Here is a 25,415-nt window from a genome sequence, read left to right as displayed (position 1 = left end):
TCAGTGGTAGAGCACTTGCCTAGCATGCATGAGGCACTGGTTTCCCCAGCACCACATAAAAATGAAAACAAATAAAATAAAGGTATTGTGTCCATCAACAACTAAAAAAAAAATTTAAAAAGGAATTTTATAGAGAATTAAAGATAATTAACCAAATCCCAATTGGTGTCCCAATGTGGACTGACCAGAAGTGTAGAAGAGGAACTAGTTAAAATGGGAAGGAGTGGAGTAGGAGAAGCATTCCTGGGTTAGTGACTTCCGTGTTCTGATTTCTGGCTCTGATCTGGAGAGAGTGGTAGTGGATGGAAATCCTGAGATCCAAGGACAGTCTCAGGTGGATGCAAGCTCTTCTACAATCCTGGGTTGGCAGTGAGCAAGGACCCTTTTCCCTGGTGGCCTCGTTATAGAATCTGCTAGAGAGTTCTCCGTGAAATCTCTACTTTCTCAATTCTCTCTACTGCTTCAGCTTCCTCAACCCTTTTGGGTGTTTCCCTGAAACATCTGGACCTTTATTTTCTTCTCAGCTCTCACTTCTACCATTCTCTCCCACTGCTTTGGTAGGAAAGTGGGAGCTGAAGTGGGGGTAGTTTTCTGCAACTCTGCATTTCTTCCTTTTGTTAACATCATCTTACATTTTCTAATGTAAAGAGATTATAAATAACAGACCTGCACCGGAAACCAACAGAATCCATTGAGTGATATATATATATATATATATTTGCAATGGGAGGTATAGCTACAACGTAAATTAAATTGATTTTTAGAAGCTTCTAGTTATAAAGAACACTGTTTTATGCTCTTTCTTATTCCAAACTTCTAAATGAATAGTTTGCAATTTTTGAAAATAATAAAAAAAATAATGGATCTCTAGTAATATTTTGTAACTTACAGTCAGTTCTCAGTTGGGAGTGGGGATACACTTGAATATTTTGGGCCAAAATGAAATTTGAAGCTTATCTATGGTTTCAGGGATCTGTCCTATCTTTCCTGTGGCGTTATCTGTCCACTGTTGCCAGAGGCAATTGTGATTTGAGTTTTTTCCAGGAAGATGACACTTCCTGGCAAGAGCTTTACTCATCATATGTTATCAAACTTCTATGTGAGAAAACTTCTTAAATTGGGAGAAGGAACTTGGCATTAATATAGGTCAATGAAATCAGCAGAGTCTTTGGAACCCAAAAGGGCAAGTAAACTCCCAAAGTGGGCACTAAAGGAATTATTCTAAAGACCTGAGTTTTAAGAAACAGAAGGAGTGAGTCCTCTTCGTTCTTTCATTTATTCAGGCACACACAGAGGTGATTACCATCACCATGTACTAGATTCTTGCTAGGGTGTCTGAAGGGCTGTTCATATCATTCATATTACAAGTTGGGATGTTTGCTGGGATGTTCATGGTCTAACTAAGCCTTCCTTTTGTCTGCAGTACAGAGTGATAAAACAAAATAGCAGCCGCTTTAGTTGCTCTGCTTATTTTAGCATAGAGAAAGATGACTAGACCATTTCAAATACTTCCCATTTCCCTACCATTTAGCTCCAGCTCACCTGGGGACATTCCCCCTAAACTGGCAGCATGGACAGGTTGTGTCCTTCACAGTTCCTCCCTCAGCTCTTGTTGATAAAATTTAGACTTACTTAAAACACCTGGAGTCTCCCTCACTGGTTATAAAGCTTCAGGTTGATGGTTATGATTTGTAAGAGGGGAAAGTCTATTCAACTGAAGAGGTAGAATGTATAGAGAAAGTGGCCATGTTAAATTGATTAAATTGATTTTTAGAAGCTTCTAGTTATAAAGAACACTGTTTTATGCTCTTTCTTATTCCAAACTTCTAAATGAATAGTTTTCAATTTTTGAAAATGATAAAAAATAATGGATCTTTAGTAATATTTTGCAACTTACATTGAGTGATAGACATATATATTTGCAATGGGAGGTATTAAAATCTTAAGCAAATCTATAATAATGACAGCAGAAAATCACTACTGTCATCTGAATGAAGTACATAAATGTATCATTAATAAAGCATGTAACCATAGAGTCTAGGCAAAAAATAATCAGTTTTTGAAAATCCATTTTATTTCTGTCTTCAAGAGAGATTAATTGGCATGACATATATTTTTATATCTAGAATAACTTGACACTGGCCAAAATTTAACACTATCCTGTGAAACTGATTAAACTTTACTTTTGGCATTTACTGTACATTTTTGAATTGCTATGGTAGTTCACAAGAGTTTAGAGCCTAAAACACAAATAGATAAGATCAATTTGGGGCCAACAGAAAACAGATATAGTGTATAAAGATAAGAGGGGCTAACATTTGATAATTATGTATCAAATATAATTTTTCAGCAATGCTTTTCTCAATATAATGGATATTATCTGGATGCACACAGTATATAATGTATACTTTCTCAGTTTATTGGTTGAAACTAATGATATTAGGATTGCACTCTAATTAGGTACAGCAATGTAGGCATTTTCACTAATGGAATTTCCTTGATAAGTGATTTAGTAGAAAAGTCATAAATGTTTGTATTTGGATCTCAGTTGCAACCGTGGCAAAATACTTTAATTTCTCTGATGATCAAATCTCTCATCTTTAAAATGAGAATATAATTGCAATCCCATAGAGTGCTGAGGCTGAAATATAATCTTGTATATGAAACTCCTGGTGCTTAGTCTGGAACATTACCATGTTTTCCAAAAGTGGCAGCTATGATTTTTATGGTTGCCGTTGTTAAAGAACTCTATTGTCACACCCCCTATCAGTCTTCAGGTCCATAATGAGAGGGTCAGTGCAGGGACTTGTTATGATTTATATATGCCATCCCAAAAGATCATGTGTTATTTATTATGCATAACTGTTCAAAGGTGAAATCATTAAATTGTGAGAACTATAAACTAAACAATTGGATTATTCCATTTGTTGTATTGATAATTTTAATGGACTTTGGGTGGTAACTGTAGATAGGTGGGGCATAGCTGGAGGAAGTAGGTAATTGTAGGTGTGTCCTTGGTTATTGTGTTTTCTTCCTGACTCCTTGTGCTTGTTCTCTGTGTGTGTGTGTGTGTGTGTGTGTATTTTCTGGGTGCTGTGAGCTGATAGATTTCCTCTACCTTTCCTCCTGTGATATTACCCTTCCACTGTGATATTCTGTCTTACTTTGGGCCCAAAGCAATGGAGTTAGCTGACCATGGAATAAATCTCCAAAACTATGAGCCGAAAGTACACTTTCCCTCCTCTAAGTTGTTCTTGTCAGGTATTTTGATCAGTGACAAAAAGCTGACTAACACAAGGCTGACCTCCTTCAAACTGGAGCAACACCCTCCAACTCCCTTTCTTGCTTTCAAAAACAGAATTGAAAACAGTAATAAATATAGTTTTCCTTGGTATCAGCAGCAGATTGATTCCAGGACTCCCTGTGGATACCGAAATCTATGAATATACAAGCCCCTTAAATATAAAGTATTATTTTCTTATAACCTATACACATCCTCCCATATACTTTTAATCATCTCTAAATTACTTATGATACCTAAAATAACATAAAAGCTATGTACATAATCATTATACTGCATTGTTCAGAGAATAATCACAAGAAAAATATCTTACCTTTCATTTTTTTTTGGGGGGGGAGTTAAATGGTCAGTTATAATCCAACTACTGTGGATTGAAAATAACTGAAATATTGAATTCACAGATTGGAAACCCTTTTATATGTATAACCAATTGTAACTTAGAAAGTTGGGGGAAGAAAATGTATATAATCATTCAATGTGATTTTATTGTTAGTATAAACATCTGCTATGATGACAAGACACTTAAAAGCATGGTGTATGGAAACTCTAAGTCCATGTTTGATATGCCCAGACATCTGCAAATTCTCATTCCTTAAGTCTATTCCTGGATTCATTCCTGGATACACATTACATTGAGTTGGCATTTCTTCCCTGTCTCCTCTGGTCTATGACAGTTTCTCAGTCTTTTCTCCTTTTTTTTTTTTTTTTTTTTTTTTTGATTCCCCACCAATCACCTTGATGGTCTTAAGGAGTATTAAACAGGTATCTGGTAGAATATCCTCAAATATGGCTATGTCTGTTGTCTTACTCTTACTCATAATTAGAATGGGGTTATGGTTTCTTGGAAAGAAAACTGCAGAGGCAGAGTACCCTTCTTGGCCCATTCTATTAGGACTCACCTGATGCCTACATAATGTCTCTGGCATGTTGACCTGATTGACTAAGATGGTATTTCCAAGATTTCTCTACTGCAGAATCACTACTTTTATCTTTTCCTTTCTCTATCCTTTGGTGGTAGTGCATGGACCACTGGAGGTTTCATTGCTTCCAGTTTCCATATTTGACTTCAACTGAATTTAAAAAAAAATATGTGAAATTGGTGGAACCATTCGATCATCATGCATTCATACTTTGCAGCAGCTTCATATCTGCATCAGTTACATACAGATACCATGGGGGATGCTGGGAACTAAAAAATGAAACCAGAGCATCTCACAGTACAATATTATTTATTTCAGAGCACATATATTGTGTTCTTAGTGTGAACAAACAGTGGTTGAAAAACAAAGCAAAACATAATTAGTCTCCATTTGCTAGAGCTTTTTTCCCATTTACCTATTTTCCTAGCAAATATTATTTAAATATCAAAAGTAAAAGATAAAATATATACATGCAAGAATGAGCAAATCCAGTCTAACCACTAATTAGCTGTGTGACCTTGAGCCATATATTTGTCTTCTTCAGACTTCAGTTTTCTTATCTACTAAATGCAGTGGTTGAATTAAATATTTTTAAAGAACATATTATAATAAATGTTTTGCCCTGTAGAAATTAGGTAGGATTTAAACCTTTTCCTCTGACTTGTTCCCTCAGTGAAGTTTTCGAAGCTCCAGTATGGTGCAGAATGAGTGTAAGCATTAGAGAATTGTGCAAATGCTTTTTGTTTCAAGAATTTGCTAAAAATGCTGATGATTTTTCTCTCGATTGCTTCATATAAAATGGAATATTTCCCCCCAACCCCCCTGTTTAACAAGTTGACAACAGGGCTATTGAGCAGAGACATGGGCCTCCATCTCATGAAGTGGGTGATAGGCATTCCTTTGGAAGTCCATCTGGGAAGTTCATGACATCAGTTTGTCCTCTGCAGGTCATGGTCCATCCTTTCCCAAGTGTGTTGATATTTACTTTAATTTTCACAAACTGACTCCGTGCTTTGTTTCTTTTACTGTCCTTCCTTTTCTTTTGTTTGTATCTCTATTATTCTATTTAAAAATATAATATTAGTTAAAATTCTAGTCAACACATATTGCACTATGTTGTAAACTAGGACATATCTTTAATACACATATCATGTAATTTAATTCTCTCTTATCCTTGTATGATAGGCAGTATTGTTATGCCCAGTTCACTTATAAAGCAGGTGAGGCACAGAAACATAAGAAAATTATAGAAAGGGTTGGCATTCTGAATACTTAATCACTGTTTCCTCCAAGTAGTGCTTCTGATTTTCTTATGTAAAGTATATTTAAGAGTATAAGTAAAAGTGCATATGTCAATCATTCGTAATACCATTTCAAATGCTTTTTACATTTTTATTTAATTTTTAATTGGTGCATTATAGTTATATATAATAGTGGAATTCATTGTGATGTATTTGTATATACACATATAATTTGGCTAATTTAATTCCCCAGTACCTCTCACCTTTTTATATGTAAACTGACTTTTAATTCATCATTCTCTGACTTACGGGAAAATTTTCTGGTTTGGGGTCTCCTTTCAATCTCAGATGAATCACCCAGTCATAAATTTAACAAATGTTTATTGACCATATTTCTAGTACTGTTTCTTTACTGAGAAGTGATCACCCTCATAGAGTTTATATTTCAGTGGGGAGAGAGACAAATTAACACATAATAGAATATAGTAGAGAGTGCCATCGTGACAGGAGAGTGACAGAGGATCCTGACACTTGAAAGGTAATCAAGGAGAGACATCTGAGGAGGTGACATTTAAGCAGAGATTTGAATGCAAAGAGCATATGTGAACACAAAGGAGGTCCTTGAGGATGAACTTGGTTACTTGCGGAAAGGAGAAGGAAAAGGTTTTGTGTTTGTAGGAAAGGGCCAATTCACAGAGACGGCTTGTTGGCCGTAGGGAGTGTGATGAGAATGTGTCAGAACTGTTTGAGAACTGGAACAGGCCTGGATTTTTTTCTGACTCCTGATTGGAGAACTGACTCTGTCAGATTGTAAGAGTGTAAACAAGTCGACAGACAGAAGGCCCCATTCCAGGTGAGAGGTGACAGAGTGAGAAAGTTAAACTAGTAGAGTTGGAGAGAAGCTGTTGGTATCTGGATACATTTTGGAGGCAGTACTGGTAGGATGAGGTTATGGGTTAGCTGTACTGAATGCAGACGGATTCAAGATTGCCTCTGAGGTTTTGACCTGTTCAGCTTGGTAAGTAGAGGTAGGGGGATTGAAGAGAATTCGGCAAAGAAGACCAATAAGAAGCATCCAGTGAGCCAGAAAGACAGCACGGGGGCTTATTCCCTGGAAGCCAAGAGCAGAAAAACTTTTCATAAAAGGAAGAACATAACTGTCAAATATTCCAGAGAGTAGGATGCATGTTAAGATTGGTAATTGGATTTGGTAGAGAGTGTTTTTTATTAACCTCACAAGAGGTTGTGGATTGAAAAAAGTGAAGGTAAATAGTGTGTCCATGTGCAAATGAGTGCAAAGGAAGTAACTCAGCACAGACTGCTCATTTGAGCTGTTTACAAAATGGGAAAGAAAAATGGCATGTTAGCTGGAAAAGAATGTTGAATCAAAGGAGGACTCTTTTTGTTTTTTCCTAGCTTGTAAGATATTTTAGCAGGTGAGTATGCTAATGGGACTGTTGTAGGAGAGATGAGGCCAGACACCCGAGGAATTAGCAGGAAGCAGGCTTATTTAGGTTGCAGCAGTCCAGAGAGGCTAACACCTAAAAAATCTCTAGACTTTGAATCTGGAAATTCTTTTAGATTTATACTCAGTGGGATGGTTCCATGGCAGTGGGTGGGAACAGTTACTCTTTGTCCCATATTCTTAGGCTAGACAGAGGTTTCACACATTTTGTCTACAAACCTGGCATTTACAAGAAAGAGAGGCTACAAACCACAATGCTCTCTGCAGAAATTTTTGCTGATAACCTGGTGACACCCTTTGTAGAAATCTTTCTGACAAGAGGAAAAGCTTGATTATGGCAAAGGTCTTTTGGGTGGGGTCTGGTCTGCTTTAGGATCAATCCACTAGAGAGACAGAGCTTGATAGAAGAGGACAGCTTCTGGGGCAGTGCCTTTGGGCAGGTGGTGAGATGGGGTCTGGTGTGCAGAGGAGGGGTATGCAGAGGGAGGAGCCAGGCTCTGTTGTACAGAGAGGGGAAACAGAGTAGTGGAGGTGCATACAAGTAGATTGATGGATTTGGAATTAGGGAGAAGCAGAATCCCTAGTGATGACTTTAATCTCCTTAGTAAAATAAGAAATGGGCTTATTAGGTGAAAACAGGGAAGAGAGGGTGCCAGTGTTCAGGGAGAGACAAGAAAGTTGGAAATTGTCCATTTGAAAGGAGAAGCAAAGTGGGGCCCAGGTAGAATTGCTGGGTAGCACTTTAGAAATGGATCACTGAATTCACTGGCTTTTCATAAGTACCTGGAGCCTGACCTGTCACTTCCTGGGGTCTTGGATTCTGATGACTATACTCTCTGTCTTTCTGATTTCAGAGGACTCTGATGCCAGAGGAATATCAGGCTGAAATATGTTCTTATTATTAATAAAAAATTCCTTTGTTACATATGATCCATGTCTCTGAGGAAATAAGGTATGCTTCCCGAGCTGTGCTGTATTAGAAATTCATAATATTAGGTCTCAGACAAGGCAATAAGCCCGAAGTGTTGATAATGGGATTTGATCCTTTCTTCATTGTTAAATCTTACTCTTAGGTAATGAGAGTAATCAATTTCAGGTGCATCCCTAAGTCCTTACCCAAACCAGAATTTTTCCTTTTTAGCTGATTTATCTTCTGTAACATACCCACAAAATAAAGGCCAATTATTATTGCATAATACCAACCTAGTCCATGTAGTTGTTGTCTTACTAGCTTGACGACCCCAGGATCTGAGCTCACATGGTCCTTATCCTCTCTTTGAAGGCTTTCTCCTAAGATCCTGTATAAAATTATCATTTTTTCATTGGTCATGTTACTAAGTGAGTGACAGTGTCAGTCATGACAGTCATGACCATCATGTTTAATGATAAATAATAAACACCACTTCCATATTTGTTCAGTGTGCTTCATGGTTATGAAGGAGCGCTCTATACACTGACCCCATATGTTTTCAAAAGGACACCAAAAGCATTGTCTTATCATGGTCACATTACCAGGACAGGATTTTTATAAGAAACTGTATCTTTTCTCTTAATCCAGTATATTTCCTACTACACACCCTATTGTTTGTTAACACATAGCTGTGCAACAAATAGAAATGTGTCATTTGGAAAAATTGGGGGCCATTGTTCTTGAAGTAGGTTGGGTTCACTGGGAAACAGACTCTGAAACGAATTTTGTGGATTGGGAGATAAGTGGGGATTTCCTAAGAGGGAACCAGGGTTCTGCAGGGAAGGAACTTAGGACTGAGTAGAGGGGCAAGTTGAGCTTTGACACAGCTGCAATAGAGGATTCCTACAAGGGCTTTGGATCTGGGACAGCCAGATCCAAACTTAGAGTTGTCCAAGAGAGGCAAGGGTTATTGGATACAGGTGGGGCTCCCCCCAGGGAGGGAACAAACCTCTCTTCCTTCCTGGAGAGGAACTCAGGTGGGAGCTAAAGCAGACTGTCAACAGCAGGGGGGCATTCCTTTGTGGCTCTGCATGCATCTGGGTGGGGCCCTTGAGCTCTGGATGCAGTCTCAGCTGTCATTCATCACCTGGTATTTGAACTAATACCAGCATTTTGAACTAAGACACATACAACAGTCCTTTGTTCATCTCTTTGTTGAACAATGTTTATTTCAAGTAGGTGTATCAACTAGTATTCTAGGTCCTGGAGTCCAGCTTAAAAAAAACTCTAGTCTCCCAATTTCTCTCCTTATATCTTCTGACATGACCTTCATACTATTTAGGAAATTTGAATATATGTTAATTACTTTCTTCAGAAGTATGCACAAAGGGAATGGATACCTAAAACAGGAATACTGACCTTTGCTTGCATGTGCCTTCTGGCATTGAAATACTGGCACATCCAGTGTTCTTTATTTGGGTTCTGAGTAATTAAAAGTGGAAACCAAAATGCAAAAAACGCTAAATTTCAGATGATTTCTAGGGGAATACTGTAGTCAGGAGAGAGAACATCAGAGATTGGTTCTCAACAAGATGGATATTCTACATTCATACAATTTATGGCTAATTATACTGAACTGAATAGGACCCAGGGTAGAAATGGCAACAGCCTGAAAACAATCTCTTTGCAGATTGATTCAGAACTACGATATGATATGACACTTACATGCATAAGAGCCGCAGGCCTTTCAGAGGAAAGCACTGTTAGTACCTACTGGGTCTCCTGCATCCCTGGTCCACTGCCACTTTCCCAGAGTCACCTAGCAGCAGAATGAGAGAGGACCTTTAGGTTGTCAGCTGCTAGGGATGGGTTTGCCCTATTGCTCATCTCTTTATGGAAGCTGCCTGGCTATAATTTGACTTGGGCTCCTTCAGATAATTTTAGGAAATCTTTCTGGCATTAATTCTTCACATGTATCTAATCAACTAGAAATGTGAGGCTGCATGACAGAGCCAGCATTCATTTAGGGGTGACCTTGCCTATCACCATATGGGGCAACAGGATAATATTGAAACTGTAGAAGATATTTGGACCAATGTGTCTATAATCATCATTTCATATACTTAACTCTTAGATATGGTTAGTTTTGGGGCATTTATGATTTCATCTTGATTTTTGCATTTATTTGGCTGAACTAGCTATGAAGCCAACATTCCACTCTCATGGTCAAAATTTTGTTATCTCCCACCTGAATACTTGAGGTCTGTCTATATGACTCTGTAGTGGTATTTCCCTGTAGGGAAGAATTCTGCAAATACTAATTTCCTGATGGAAACTTACATTGTTTTGCAATGCTCATTGTCAAGTCCATTTTAGGGCCTCACATTTTTTGCTGGGTATAAACTCCAAGGAATTATGTAAATCATTTTGTTGTCCTAGAGATTCACTGCATGGGACATCAGGCAACTTCATTGAAATGGAATTCTGTCCATCAAAAGTAGACATTTACAGTAAACTTTTATATGAAGTTGGAAAATGATGACATTTCATAATATGTTTGACCTTTGTTTCATACTGTGTATTAGAAGACAGAGGCATTTGGGACTTCTGCCCATACTTTCTTCTGGGTCACTGGTAATATATGAACCAGAGTCATCAGAGTAAGAAAAATAAAACAAACGCAGACATAGTGTCCTCGGTTAGATCGCATTCTCCGTATGGCTCCTTGTTCTGTGTCCAGAAGTCTAGGCTCCAACTCCATCATTTTTTGCTGGGTTTTTCTTGTTGCATCTGCTTCCCCATTCATCATGCATTCTGTGCGGATTCTTTGAAAAGAAAAAAGAGAAGGATCTGTCACTTTCGGACTCCTGAGGGGTTGCAGTCTGGGCTTTGGCTGGACATCTGGGAGGTACAGCGTTCCTGTTCCTCCTTCCTCTGCTCTTGGTTCTCCAGCCACCACCATATTCTTCCCCCAATTCTGTCTGCAATACAGTCCAACTCAGGAGCCTTTTCTGTTTTTGTAGGTGTTACAAAAGTGCATAAGTGGTCCTTCCACTCCACCATTACAGTGTCCTTAGCTTTACATTATTTTCACAGTCCATTTCTCTCTGCTGCCTTCTCTGCTCTCTCACACTCCCTCCAGCTCAGCAGGCCACAAGTCCGTCACAGCGTCATGCAAGGAGGGGCCACATAACATGTCTGTGATCATCCTTGCCCCTTTATCGTCTGGCCAATCATTGGATCATGAAACAGCTGATTGTTTAACTTAACATCCCTCTCTTATGTTTCTCTTCTGACCTTTTCTGCTATTCCGTTATCCCACACTTCACTGTTGCTGACTTCACATATTGCAGTAGCTTTCTGATTCATCCTCTGGCCTTTTACCTTGTCTCCCATCAATGTATCTCCCATATCGCTGCCAAAGATATTTCTGCAGTTTTATTGAAGAAAAAGGTGGGAGATTTTGTAATCACTGGGGTGAGCTGCTGGAAAAGTACTGCAGGATGTTGGAGGTGAGGGGCTGTAATTACGACGTCTGTGTTGCTGCTCGCCTCTTATTACCAGCAATTAGTTAGGCTCCTGCTCTATCACAGAGACCTGGAGACAGCGGCTCAATCTTTCATTATGTTTATTTTTCAAAAAGATGATTCCTTGGGAAGTTTGAAATGTGTTCCGTTTCATAAGTATTCATGATTGTTCAGATCTTTCACCCATTTTTAATTGCAGGGTTATAAAACTGGCAAGAGGCAGGGAAATGATCTACATCTCAAAGGATGTAAAGATAATTGATGTTTGGAAGTTTGCTAAGGCAAATATTATTAGAAACAAGGGGTCAAGGGCCTCTGGTCAGAACCCAGTCTGAAGTTTAGCTGAGGGGAACATTAAGGATGTCCTGGTTGGTGAAAATCTGAAATCTTCACCTTCAGTTGAAGCCCATTAGCATTTCCCCTTCCTTTTGAGAATAACGTCTCCTCTTCTTAGTACATGAAAGTCATGGCTCTGACCGGTCCTCACTGTACTTTGCTGTGTACCTGCCTGCTTCCCTAATCCCTGAACATTTATTTCTTCTCATACCTTTGTTTCTTACAGTCCAAGAACGGGCGAAGACAGACAATGTCCTTTGTCTGAAAAACTCTTGTTCCTCTTTCAAACTACGCTACTTTTGTCACTTTAGAGTCAACTCCCCATGGGAGTCTTTCTGGTCCTGGGTAATGTGTAGCTCTTCTGATCCCAAACGCACTTAGTACTTATCTATCTGAATTCCTGTCACAAAGATGTCCTTTGGAGGATGTGTTATGTACTCCTCTCCTCCTCTAGGCCTGTGAACACCTGGAAGGCAGGTCCTGTGTCTTAGTGTGTCCAGCTCCTGGCACTAGAGTTGGCCCTGGCACCAGACAATCCTTAAACACTGTTTGCTGAAATGATTAACTGAATGACTGATAGGCCTTAAAAATATTTTGGCACAATAGCTCCTACATGCAATACATGTTTGCCAGACTAAATGCAAATAGATACTGTAAATTGCTGTTCAAGATTATAAGGCATAAGCATTTAAGAGGATTTTTTAAAAATGACTTGTATGTTCCTTAAGTTGGCTTCTTAAGCACTATACTATTGTGATAAAAAGCAGAAAGTGCCGTATTTTGCAACTCAAATTTGTAGAGAACTATCTAGTTTCTGAAAAGCACACCTTAATAAATCTTATTTTCTACTAGAATACTATGAAACTATGGTTTCCTTTTATCTTATGGGTGACATTTCTAATTAACTACCGACCCGGCTTGTTTAAGCTCCAGCTAGGAAATCCAAACTCTAGAATCATTTTTAATCACAAGAACCAGGGGTTGTGAAGTCTTTGACAGACTCCTGTCACCAGGCATGGCAAGGCAAGGTGTAAAGTTCTCAGGGTGTCTCATTTCCTTTTGTATGCTAATCTGCTTATTAATAGCTCCTTGCTGGTTCCAGGTCAGCAAAAAGTACCTGAGGCCCTCAGGTGGGGAGAATTGGATGGAAATATTGCTAAATGATTCTGCCTATTATCAATCATCAAATAAAAATTTCTTCCCTGATAACTTTGGCTCATTTCTTACTAATTTTGAACTACATTTAGGTTGTTAAAAAGATACTAAATACTTAATAAGCTCTATTTTTTGTCAATAAATCTAAAATTGATCATTAAGGAAATATCAAGTTTTAAAAATTGTATGTCTCTATAGTGCTAAGACAAAATACATTGACTCTAAGATTATTGCTGGTATTTGACAGTTTATATTCTTGTTCAATGCTCTTTTTAATTTTATGACTTTTTTAATCCCTGTGATTCTATTTATTGTTCTTTTCAGAAAGTCATCAGTATTTTTTTTTTTTTGGCCTTGACAAAATCTCTTCAAGTATACTATTATTTATGGGTTTATTTAGAATTTAAAAACCAACCTTTGCAATCTCTTACAGTTTCTGAGAAGCTTTTCTGTAAGGTATCACACCTTCTTTTAATGATCCCATTAAAGATAGTTGTGTTTGTGCTTTGAATAAGTAAATGGCTCTATTTAGGTGCAATTCTGTTTTAACAGAATTACACTGTAATAGCAAAAGTGTCAGATAATTAAATCCTTTCTTTTTCTAACCTGCTGAGCTCTTGGCCCTTCGTTTCCACAGTGATACCTTGCAGAGACTGAATTAACTGCTGTGAGTTTTCTCCCTTTCTACAAATCCCATTAGCAGTTTCATGGGGACTTCCTGTCAGAGGCAACTCTCTCTTCATGCTTTGGCTCTGAAGGCCTTTGCTTGTGTCTGAAAAGCTGCCAGCTGTGATTTCCCTCAAGTTCTTGTAGGTTTGGTAAATTCCCTTATTTACTTGCTTTACTTCAGGCTCTAGGCTTTGAGGCTTTGGTGCAACACATTATCTGTTACAGAAGTTTGCACTTAAGGTCTGACAAAATTGCTTTGAAGGTTTGCGAATGGCTAGTATGTGTTGATAATAGAATTAGGAAGAAAAAGGGCTGAATGTAATAAGGCTTAGGAGAGTGACCAGAGGATGGATTTTCTGTGGGTATGTGCTTTACAGGTGCTGACTTATCTTTATAGCAACCAGGGAGGTAGGCTCTACCATCTCTTCTATTACTTAGACACTGCATTGCAAAAGAAAAGAGAGCACGCTAAGCACATTGAACAATCAAAATGATCAAAAGTATCCATAATTATGATATTTTTCTAGATATAGTTATGTAACAAAAATAAACATTGAAAAGGATGGTATGAGAATGCTATTTTATCATAGCAAAACTACCAAATTGCTAATGTTGAATGCTAGCCAATCAGAAATGACAAATTACTAATGTTTAGTAAGCACTTGATAAAAAAAAAATACTTGGGGAACACCTTTGAATACCTTGTTTATCTGATGTCGTGAATTTTTCACACCTCAAGGGAAAGCATGATCCTTGTTTTTGTTTAGTTTATGTCAACCATCAATCAGTGATTCAGTTCAATACTGGAAATTCTAATATACGAATATTATAGCAAAGCAAGTCATGTGATATTCCAACACAATTTTGATTAGAGTCTGTTATCGTCTTGTCATCACTACTGTCCCCAAAATGATTACCATCTGCTCACAATTTGCAGTTGTATTTCTTTATAAAGTAAGCGATATTCACTTTAATTGTATGACCCCCTAAATTACCACAAAGATTACATAGCAAGCCTCTTTACAGGATTAATAAGCCTGATTTATGGGCTGTTAGTCTCTCAGAAGCTGGCTACTAGAAAGGAGGGGAGGGGAGCCTTGGGATGAGACCCAACTCCGGCCACATCCAGCTCACTCGTGGCTTCTGTACACCATGCCCTTCTCCTCTGTCCAGGCTCGGCCCTGTTTCCTGCCTGTCCACAGCCTTTCCCTTGGGAAGCTCTGCATGTGGGACTTGTGTGTCCATCCTCTCCTTGGCTAGCTGGTCACTCGTTTTCGCCTTCACCTTTCTGAGCTCAGTGTTGAGAGGTCATAGGGACTGCATCCTCCCATGTGGCCATGCTTGATGGGAGGTAGAAATAGTCAGAACAGAAACTCTTACATGAGAGACACCTGGGGTAGAAGCTAAGTCGTTCCATCTAGTAGTTGTAACATTCAGGGCATGCGGCTGAGTCTTTCTGAGACTTAGTTATAGGAATAACCAAGACTGGGGCAAAGATTAAATAACACAATCAAACTGGCATATTTTGACATTACTCTGATTTTATTCTCTTCCCCTTCCTCCTCACCCTTCTTCTTCATAATTCTCTCCTTCTTTGTTCTTCTTTCTTCCTCCTTTTCTTGTTCCTCCTGTTCTTTCTTTCTTCTTGTCCTTCTTCATATCATAAAATTGGTTTTATCATTTCCTTGTTCATCCACCCCTGACCAAATTCATGTAAATCATATCATATCACATTATACAATATAATCCCCTAGAACATGACTCAGGGTGTCTATCTTTGATATAGCATGAATTACGTCATGCTCTCAGAGCATATATACAGAGAAAGTCTATTCTGGCCTGACTGGTTTTTCCAGACCTGCACTATGATTTACTCATGTAAGATAATTAAGCTCCTCAGCTTCTCCTTTCAGGGCTCATTTTCAGAACCCCCAGGACTGAGCTCAAAGCAGCCTTGCCTTAGGAGAGTGCTCCTAGCTCAGCCCAGTATCTGGGGACTCAGGATGTGTACCTCGGGATTAACCTTAGATCCTTATCCACTGTAGATTCACATTGGTCTCATCTCAATTCAGTAAACTCCTAAGTTTTACAAGAACAAAATTTGATTCAGAGATTCCTAGGAGAGGTAGCTACCTCAGAATCAATCCACAAGGATCTCTTTGTTGTCTTTCTTCAATCAAATAATTATTCACTTGAAGACATTATTTGAATGTCTTTTTATTATACCTCTTGGTCTTTGTAACCTATATTTTAAGTTTTCTTAAAACTTCAGGTACTTTCTACAGCCTTTAAAAAATTTGGTGTTTAGTGTTTTGAGTAAGTCAGCCCCATATAGAGGGTAAATATGGTTGATCTACTCCCTGGTCCTGCTTAGAGTTTGTGGTGAAATAGATCTTTTAGAAATCATATTTTGACATGTTTTCTTTAGTACGTGTATACTTTAGAACATTTTTCTTGTAGATAAAAGAACACTCTTGTAGATTGGTTGTTCAAAGATTTTTAATTTGCTAAAGATGACTAGTGTTAATTTATGTGCTATTTGGCATAAATTTGCATAATAGCTCAAGTTGTCCTAACTTCAAGCATCTAAGGCAAAGTTAATTAGTATGACCTGTTGGCATTTTATTTCAAACATAAAATCCAGAGCACGAACATGTGAAATGTATAATGGATTTCTCATCCCATTAATTTAATCACATTTTGCATTAGGAGACATTTAAACAAACAGAACTAGGGATAGGGGGTTAATGGAGATCAGGGTGAAGCCTTAGACAGGAGCCAGGGCAGGACTCTGCTTTTGCTAGAAAGAAGTAATTGGTAGTATAGTTTTCCGAGGGTGAGGATCACAAGTTAACTCTCCAGTTTCTTTCCTATTTATGTACTAGGATTTGCCGAAGTTTCATCCTTGTCTTAACTGCTCTTTTTCCGGTTTTCAGATGACTGGTTTCTTTATGTGTCTTCAAATACATGTATAGAGGTTCATAAGAGATACAGAACCATTAGGATATAGAGATAAATAGGAGGAGATCTGTTACTGGTCTTGGCTCATGTAATTATGGAGGACAGGTCCCACAGCATGTCATCTGCAAGCTAGGGAAGAGGAAATTCTCCTGTGGTTTGCTGCAGTCCAAGTCCAAAGATCCAAAATCCAGGGTATCTTCAGGGGTAGCTCCCAGTGTGATACTGTGGGCCTAAGAACAGGGGTGAGAGTGAGGGCTGTCACTGATGTAAGTCCTGGAGCCAAAAGCCAGGACACCAAGAGATGTGAGGTATGACAGCAAAAGAAGATGGATATCTCAGCTCTAGAGAGAATTTGCCCTTCATTTATTCTCTTTCAGAAATACTCTCAAAGACAGAAATAATGTGTACTATCCACGTGGGCATCCCTTCGTCTAATCAAATCAGCACATATAATTAAGCAGCACAACTATATATATAGAATGCACAGGTTTAAAGACTGATAGTAAAATAGTCACACCTAGATTAAGAAATGGAACAATGTCCCCTCCACCTCTCTGCTACCAGGGTAACCACTACACTAATTTCTGTATTTCTCATTCTCTTGATAGACATGTATTTAGCATCAGTGTTTGCACTCCTAAACCAGATAGTGAATAGTTTTGAAACCCTGAGAAGCCAACCTAAATGCCCCTATGTAAAGAAATGAAGGATCTTTGGGATCTTCACCTTTAGGATCCTTCACCTTTGGATGAAGGATCCCAAAGACAGCTAAAAAGAATCTCTGGTCATTGTCTGGCTTCAGCTTCCCTGAAAGGGCACATGTGCCCACTCTGAGAGAATTTTGTGGGCAAGGTGACTAGTGAGTCCTGGGAAGCATTTGGCAGGTAGATTCTACATAATCAAGTGGAACTATTGTTAGAGGAAATGTCATTGAATATGTCTGTTTTTCTGTGATCTACCTCTTGCTCTTGATAAGGTTAAGGAAGAGCATTTCATGTATTTACACACACACACACACACACAAAACTGGTTCAGGTTTTCCTAGGCATTCTGACTTTTTTTGGAAAATAGTCATTTAAAGACTATGAGAATCTTAATGGTGACTGCTTTCTGCACATCTGTATCTGGAATCACAGTGCTCCAATTATTTGGTAACCTAATATCTCTGTCATCTGGATGGGTGGTGGGGATGGAGTCTTGCCCCATCCTGTGCTCCTATTTTAGATGTCCTGTTTAACTTTAGCTCCTGATGTACCTGGTGCTGCCAGTTTGTAAGGCTTTTGAGGGTTTTGAAGTGTAAATTGTGATTATTCTCCTCCATCTCCACCTGTGGTTTAGGACTGGACTCTGTAGGACTCTGGGTCAGTCACCAATTTTTCTTCTGCTTCATCTGTTTCTATTTTCTCTTTACCATTCCTGTTCATTTTTATTGGTTTATATCCTTTTAAAATTCCTTTATTGGAGTTCAGTAGGATTTCTAGTGAGAGGGAAATGTGTGCGTTAAATATGCTCGTACTCTAGAAACCAGGTTGGGTTTTTTGTTTGTTTTGCTTAGTTAGAATCTGTGCATTGCATTTGATCCCTCTTCCATTGCGTAAGCTGAGAACTGGCTGATGCTTATTGGAGCCAGAGTCTCCAACACCACACTAAGATGAGTTGTGGTGACCATGGTGGTAACACCATGATCAGGTCCTAAGCACTCTCACTACTCTTAATTAAAATTGAAGAAAATGCTTCAAAATTTGGCATTTGGTTATCCATACTATCAACTGGAGGTGGTGTTTTTCACAAGTTTCTGCTTTCTCTTTACCATACAATGCTCCAAATGGAAGAGCCAGATTACAATAGTTTTGTGTTACAAAAATACTTTCCCATTGAAGAAAGTAGAAATTACTTTTAAGTAAATATGAGCATAATTTATAGAATTACTATCCACAGGTCCTCATCTCATTATGATATATTAAAATATTGATGCTTGGGTATATCCAATTTATAATAAAACATGCCCAAAAGATAGTGAAGGGAGTGGAGGAGAATTAGTATTGGTGTTTTGGTAATTTTAAGTGTAGTGTGGAGTCAAGCTTCATAAAATCCTGCCAGATACCTATTCTAAACACCATAGTCTTCAAACCAGGGCTCAGAAGAATTGAGTAACTTGCAAGAACAAAGAGCTAACTTGAGCAATGAATGTTCAAGACCAAAGCAGGGCTGGGGTTTAAATCAAGAAGAGAAGGATGATGAATCCTTTCTACTGCCTGCTGCTGTTCTCTTAGCATGAATTTCCCAGTAGATGGTCATCATGTTAGGAATTTGTGATACAAGTGGCTTTTAAAAAATCCAATTACAGATAAGTATCATTTAGTCCAAAACAGTTACTTTTACTTATTAGCTACTTGAGGACTAGACAAAGTAGTTAATTTTATACATATGGTAGAAGTGAATGAAACATCTCTTAAAACTTTTTTTCTTGCTATTTTTTTTTGATTCCAGATCTTGAATATCCAGTCTCTAATTGTAGTTTAAAATATCTGATGATGAACATTTTTTCATGTATTTGTTGATTAGAGAAATGCAAATCAAAACCATTCTAAGATTTCATCTCACTCCAGTCAGAATGGCAGCTATTACACATTAAAACAACAAGTGTTGGTGAGGATGTGGGGGAAAACTCATACACTGCTGAGGAGACTACAAATTGGTGCGGCCAATATGGAAAGCAGTATGGAGATTTCTTGGAAAATTGGGAATGGAACCACCATTTGACCCAGCTATTCCTCTCCTCGGTCTATACCCAAAGGACTTAAAAACAGCATACTGCAGGGACACAGCCACATCAATATTTATAGATGCATAATTTACAATAGCTAAACTGTGGAACCAACCTAGATGCCCTTCAATAGATGAATGGATAAAAAAATGTGGCATATATACACAATGGAATATTACTCATCAATAAAAGAGAATAAAATCATGGCATTTGCAGGTAAATGGATGGAGTTAGAGTACATAATGCTAAGTGAAGTTAACCAATCCCAAAAAAACAAATGCCGAATGTTTTTGTTGATATAAGGAGGCTGATTTATAGTGGGATAGGGAGTGGGAGCATGGAAGGAATAGACAAACTCTAGATAGAGCATAGGAGTTGGAGGGGAAGGAAGGGGGTATGGGATAGTTAATGATGGTGGAATATGATAATCATTATTATCCAAAGTATAGGTATGAAGACACAAATTGGTGTCAATATACTATGTATACAACCAGAGATATGAAAAATTGTACTCTATATATGTAATAAGATTTGTAATACATTCCGCTGTCATATATAAATAAATAAAGAAAGAAATACAAGATAGATATATCTAAAAAAAAACAAACAAAAGTATCTGCAACTGGGTACATTAAATTTATATTTGGATGAGATGAATGTAAGTACTAGTAATAGAAGGATATCAGAAGTCATGATAGGATTATTGCTTCATTTCTAGAAAATGAATCCCCCAATTTAATAGGTAAGTATCAATTAAAATCCATTCTTCTACATTTTTTCAACTGAAATTAAGAGAAAGTATCATTCAACAAGATTCCAATGTATACTGTCATGTAAGTTATTGCCATATATATATATTTCTTTTCCACAACCTTTGGTTTGCCAGTTAAGCCAAAATTCTAGCTTTTCAATATTATTCTTTAAGTATTATAAATCCTTATTTTACTTTAACCTTAGTGGATCACCTTATTTCATTCTACTTAGTAGTGTAACTGGGCTTGATGAATCAGTAGTTTTAAGGGATCCCTTATTGGATTTACATTCCATTGTCTTTCAAGATGCATGGTTCATCCTAAAACTTTTTGAGGCTTCTGTTTATCTTCAAAAAAAAGGAAATATATTCTTCCAGATTATTATTCCCTCAAATGTATGGCGCTTTGAGGATTCCATACCTTCTGCTTAATAACTCTCTTGCCTGGCTTCTCCAAGAGTAGGCAAAGCAAGCTCCTGCCCGATGCACATCCTCTACTTCTGTTTCTAGCAGAAGTGCCCTTCCCTGGAAAATCAGCTTGCTCTGCAAAGACCCACTTTCTCTTTCATCTTTGGGCAGGCCCTAAATCTGTCTTCCTTCTTCTTTTAACAAGCATTTATTGAATATCTGCCTTTTCTCTACTAGGCAATGAAGAATCGAAGGCAAATAGGCTTTATCCTTGATGTGAGAGAATCCATACTCACAGGCTTCCATAGGTCAACAAAGTGGTAGATGTTTTAAAGATTTATGTATGCAGGACTTCAGGAACTTAAAGGAGTGGGGTGGTGGAATTGATTTGGTTTCCTTGGTGGAAACTAATCTATAAGTATGTTGAGCATGAAACTGTTTCTTTTTCTCTAGAATACCCTTGCTTCACTAGCCGAAAGAGTAAATGGGGCTCCCTATCCTTCAGTGAGCTCCAAATCTGTGCCTAGTGAGAATTAGTCCCTCTGCTCTATAGTTTTCAAGTGATGAAGTTCATACATTTAATATGACCTATGTTGCATTTGTTACTATTTGATTAAGTGTATGGCCTCTTTACTATTTCAGGATTTCCTCAAACTGTTTTCATGCACTTTTAAGTATATCTTATTCTGTGCATTTTAAAAAACCCTAGCCTTTTGTATTTTCAAACCTATTTATTGATGATGAAGATTTTAAAATAAATTCAATCCATAAAAGGTTTTTAAAAATTCTTAGTGAATACTACTCTTATATCTTCTAGTTGCTAGTGTCAAATTGGATAATTCAATATTTTGAATTTTTGTTACATCATGAATTTTAATAGTGTAACTGCACTTTTTAAATTAAATTTCATTTAATTTTACTGTGAATTGAACCCAGAGATGCTTAACCACTGAGCCACATTCTCAGCCTTTTTTATTTTCTATTTTGCGATAGGGTTTTGCTAAGTTGTTTACGGCCTGCTAAGTTGGTGATCCTGGCCTTGAACTTGCAATCTTTCTGTCTCAACCTCCAGAGTCAGTGGGATGATAGACTTGTGCCACCACGCCTGGCATAATAACTGCACTATTAAAGTAAGAAATAAACACATGGTTTTTAGCTGTAGGAAGGAGACCAGATTTCAGTATTTCAGGAATGTTAGGTTTATATCTGAAGTAGAAATTTCTATCCATGGAAGCCGCTGTGTGTTGTGTGCCACTACCTAAATAGGGTATGTTAAAAGGTGCATAATTTGGCTTCTCCTTATTGTTCCCTGAGGTCCAGCTATTACCTCACTTACCCTAAGCCTCTTTTAAACTTGGTTGGGTTTTAAGCCAAGCACCTTCTAAAAGCTTTCTTCTTCTTTTCCTTTTCTTCCTCCTCTTCCTCCTTCTTTTTTATGTCTTTATTTCTGTTGTTGGCCACCAGGTAGCAACAATACCTTGAATGGCTTAAGGCTCATAGTTAGAAAACTGTTGTAAACCAACAGAAACTTTAAACCATGTGCATTCAGGAGGGGAAAGGGTAAGTGTCCAGAATCGTGAATTTCCTCTGAGGGCTGTGTCCTCAGGCTGCCTATTGCAAATGCACGCATATATTATCAGCTATCTGTGAGCAGCCTCTGTGTTCTGCCCGTCTATTCATTGATACTGTGATGTTACACTTCAAACCAGAGCCACTGAGATAAAGTGAGATGAATGCCAGATGAAGGCAAGGGACAACATGGACCATTCAAGGACAGTGTATGATAATTGCAGGCAAAAAGAGTCCAAAATCAAAAGAGAGGTATAGGAACAGGGTGATTATTTCTCTGTATGGACATATCCAAAAATCCCATAATATTTATGAGATTATTTTTTAACCATGAGAAACACATATGTGCCAATCTAGAAAAATCAAATATGTTATTTTAGATTTTTCTTTTTCCTTCACTCTCAGCCATTCCTCTGGGTATTCTAGTTGTGCGTGGAGACTGTGATCTGGAGACTTGCCGTATGTACATAGACCGCCTACAGGAGGTGAGTTTATTTAGCCAATTATTTATTCTCCTTAGCTTTCCATTTCCATAACTGACTACCAGTGCTTCTTAAGTGGCACATTTGGGGAGGAATTGGGAATGTGGTAGACTTGTCCCTTAAGTCTATACTAAGTGTCTTCCTCCCTACCCCATGGCTGTCTCCCTCCTCTGGTGGTTAAAATGGGAAAGGATTGGTCAGGTGCCTCAGGGTCCTGTTTCTCTAGTGCATTCCACAGCTTGTGGCTTGGAACTTCTGTCTTCTTGCCAAGCTACATACCTGTATTTTTTAGCTTTAAAGGATTTCAGGTGGCACTGATAAGTAATAAAAAAAACAGATTTGGGGTTATTTAATGTTTTGTATCTAATATAGACTTTTGTCAGGGACTGTGATTTAAAAAATAAAACTTCTGCAGGAAAAAAAAAAACCTTGTATAATTCATGAAGTTTTGTCAAAGCACAAAGGAATAATCTATGTATTATTATAATTTTTCTCCCTCAATCTGGTCTTGCCATGGAGAAACAAAAAGAAAAAGATTTTCTATATGACAGTCCCATTTATTTGAATAGCACAACACCCACACTTATCATTATAATTTTTCCTGGTTGTTCTTAAAAACTTTTGAGGAGGGGTGTGTAAACTGTCTCCATTCTGCAAAAAGCAGAAACATAAACAGCCATTTCTTTATCATTGTTTCTTGGTAAAAGATACTCATTAGAGTCACTTTTTCAGGTGGGTCTAAGAGATTTGTATTCTTAGCAGTTGCATGATTCTGATAGATACTCCTAGATGAACAACTCTGTCCAACATAACACACTGCACACATGTAAATGTCAGAAAGCAGATATACAGTGTTTAAAATATCTTTAAGTTGAAAGCACTTAACTAGTGGTGACAACTTAGTTACAAAATTTTATGCAGGGAAGCAGGCTTTCAGAATCTGCCAGTAAAACCTCCATTGCAACCCTGCTAATATGCACTCTGTGATAATGTGAAGGTGGTCAGTGATTTTCTCTTTGAGGTTTACAAAAACCCAGTTTATCAGGCAATTTATCAATATATACACAACTACCATCATGTATTTAATGTAAGAGAAAGAAATTCTTTGTGTATAAAAGGACTCCAGAAGAGCCTTCTCTCTCTCTGTGTGTGTGTGTGTGTGTGTGTGTGTGAGAGAGAGAGAGAGAGAGAGAGAGAGAGAGAGAGAGAGAGAGAGAGAGGATGGATGCATGGAGGGTGCATGGAGACAGGGAGGGAGAGAGAGACACAGAGACACAGAGACAGAGGGACTGGGCATTGAACCCAAGGCCTCTGCCATGCTACGCAAGTGCTCTCCCACAGAGCTATATGCCCAGCCTCAGAAGATTTCTTTTAAAACCAAAAAATTCAAATGCTAATGAAACATGATCCCCATTTATTACAATAAGTTTGCCTGTTCTTTACTGTGGTCTTCTCTATCCTTGAAATTATAATATGTTGCTTAACTCTAAACATTAGGAATTATAAGTTTCAGTAGACAAATGACCTGTTTTCTCTCTATCCAAGTTGGTATGTTTTTATTATTTCTGCCATTCCCTTCCTTGTTTAACTTTGATGAATATGAGTGGGCTAGATGCTTTCCAGATGAGCGTTTTCACATTAAATTGGGAGTTTCAGTTGATAGAATTATGGAGCAGCTTGTTCAAACTAATTTTAAGGTATGGATTTTTTTTCTCCCACTTTCTCATTAGGACTTGCAGTCAGTTTCTTCTGATTCCCAGAGAGTTCATTACCAGGTAACACATGATTGACTGTCCTTGTTTCTTACCTTCCAGCCAAAGAAGTCCATTTTCAATTTATGTCTCATTTTGATTTAGAGGCCACATCTTCTCCAGGGATAGAGTTCACCCTAAGAAGAACCTGCTGAAGTTGTTATCCAGACTGTTTTGCATTTGCCTGATTTTGGATCATTTTAGCTTAGGACAAGTTTAAAATGCAGATTTTTCTCCCAGATCATTTGAAAAGAATCAAAAAATGAAGTGTCACCAGAAAACTTAGTCAAAGTAGCTTGGCAGTGCAATGGTCAATTGACTAACATAACCAAAAAGTCCAGATCAGGGGTGGATTTCATGCTCCATTTTCCTGTTGGTCTTCCTGCTTTATTTTCCTCTTTCTGTCGATTTCACATTGGAAATCCAGAGTCTAAGAAGACTCCTTCACATTCAGGAAGTAAAATTCCCTGTTTCCCATAACCATCAAACAGAAGTTCTAAAATGCCATCTGATGGCCTGTGCTGGTCTTGGGAAAGATCTAATGAGCCCAGTCTGCCTCTCTCTCTTCTGAAACTCATCAAGTCCCTGGGAGAATACTCAGTTGTCTTCTGCCCCACCTGATTTGGGTAGAGCAGTTTCTTCCCAAATTTCCTGTCCATCCTAGGCTGCAAAGCTCTTTAGCTTTCCTCTTACCATTAGATTGCTCATGTACGATGCAGACACAATCTCAACCTAAAGCTCTAAGGGGCCATGCAAAGCTCTCTGGGTGGTTCTGTGAAAGCCCTTTTCTCTGAGAAGCCTGCACACACACCCTTCCCTGTAGAGAAGGGTATGTGAGAGTCACAACATGCCAACAACTTATCCAAATAATCTCTAGATGTTTTACACCTCTGTAAGGGTAATGGATTTAAATACAGCCATGTGTTCCTGAACAGCAAGGGTGCTTTCTGGGATGTGCACTGTTAGCCAGTTTAGCTGTCTTGGGAAAATTGTACAATGCACTCATGGTTATGAGGTTACTGTTAGCAGGGGATGCAATCTTATGGGACTACTGGTGTATAATGGTTCATTGTTGACCATTGTGGTGCCATGCAGGACTGTATGTATATATTTGTGAATTTGTAAGTCCTGATTTCACTCCCCACTTTGGATTTTGGTGTCTATTTTGCTATACCTGAAAATTCCAACTGACCATCCTTTTG

The 25,415-nt window shown here is 38.1% G+C and overlaps 1 protein-coding gene across 13 annotated transcripts in view; it reads left to right on the top strand.

Moving 5' to 3' along the window:
* Dgki (diacylglycerol kinase iota) overlaps positions 1 to 25,415 on the top strand; it is a 428,822-nt gene that overhangs the window by 321,129 nt on the left and 82,278 nt on the right. For 11 of the 13 annotated variants that reach the window (XM_058575765.1, XM_058575763.1, XM_058575762.1 and 8 more), the window contains 2 exons: positions 22,386 to 22,465; positions 24,193 to 24,237. In XM_058575765.1, coding sequence (XP_058431748.1) covers positions 22,386 to 22,465; positions 24,193 to 24,237 — 125 coding nt within the window. The remainder of the gene's footprint in view (positions 1 to 22,385; positions 22,466 to 24,192; positions 24,238 to 25,415) is intronic. The other 2 variants (XM_046434202.1, XM_058575758.1) reach the window with 1 other exon arrangement.

Source organism: Marmota monax, unplaced genomic scaffold, assembly GCF_021218885.2.
Source record: "Marmota monax isolate L192 unplaced genomic scaffold, Marmota_monax_Labrador192_F-V1.1 WCK01_AAM20220418_F8-fsc00122, whole genome shotgun sequence".
Classification (NCBI taxonomy): Eukaryota; Metazoa; Chordata; class Mammalia; order Rodentia; family Sciuridae; genus Marmota; species Marmota monax.
This window is presented reverse-complemented; position numbering and strand designations above follow the sequence as displayed.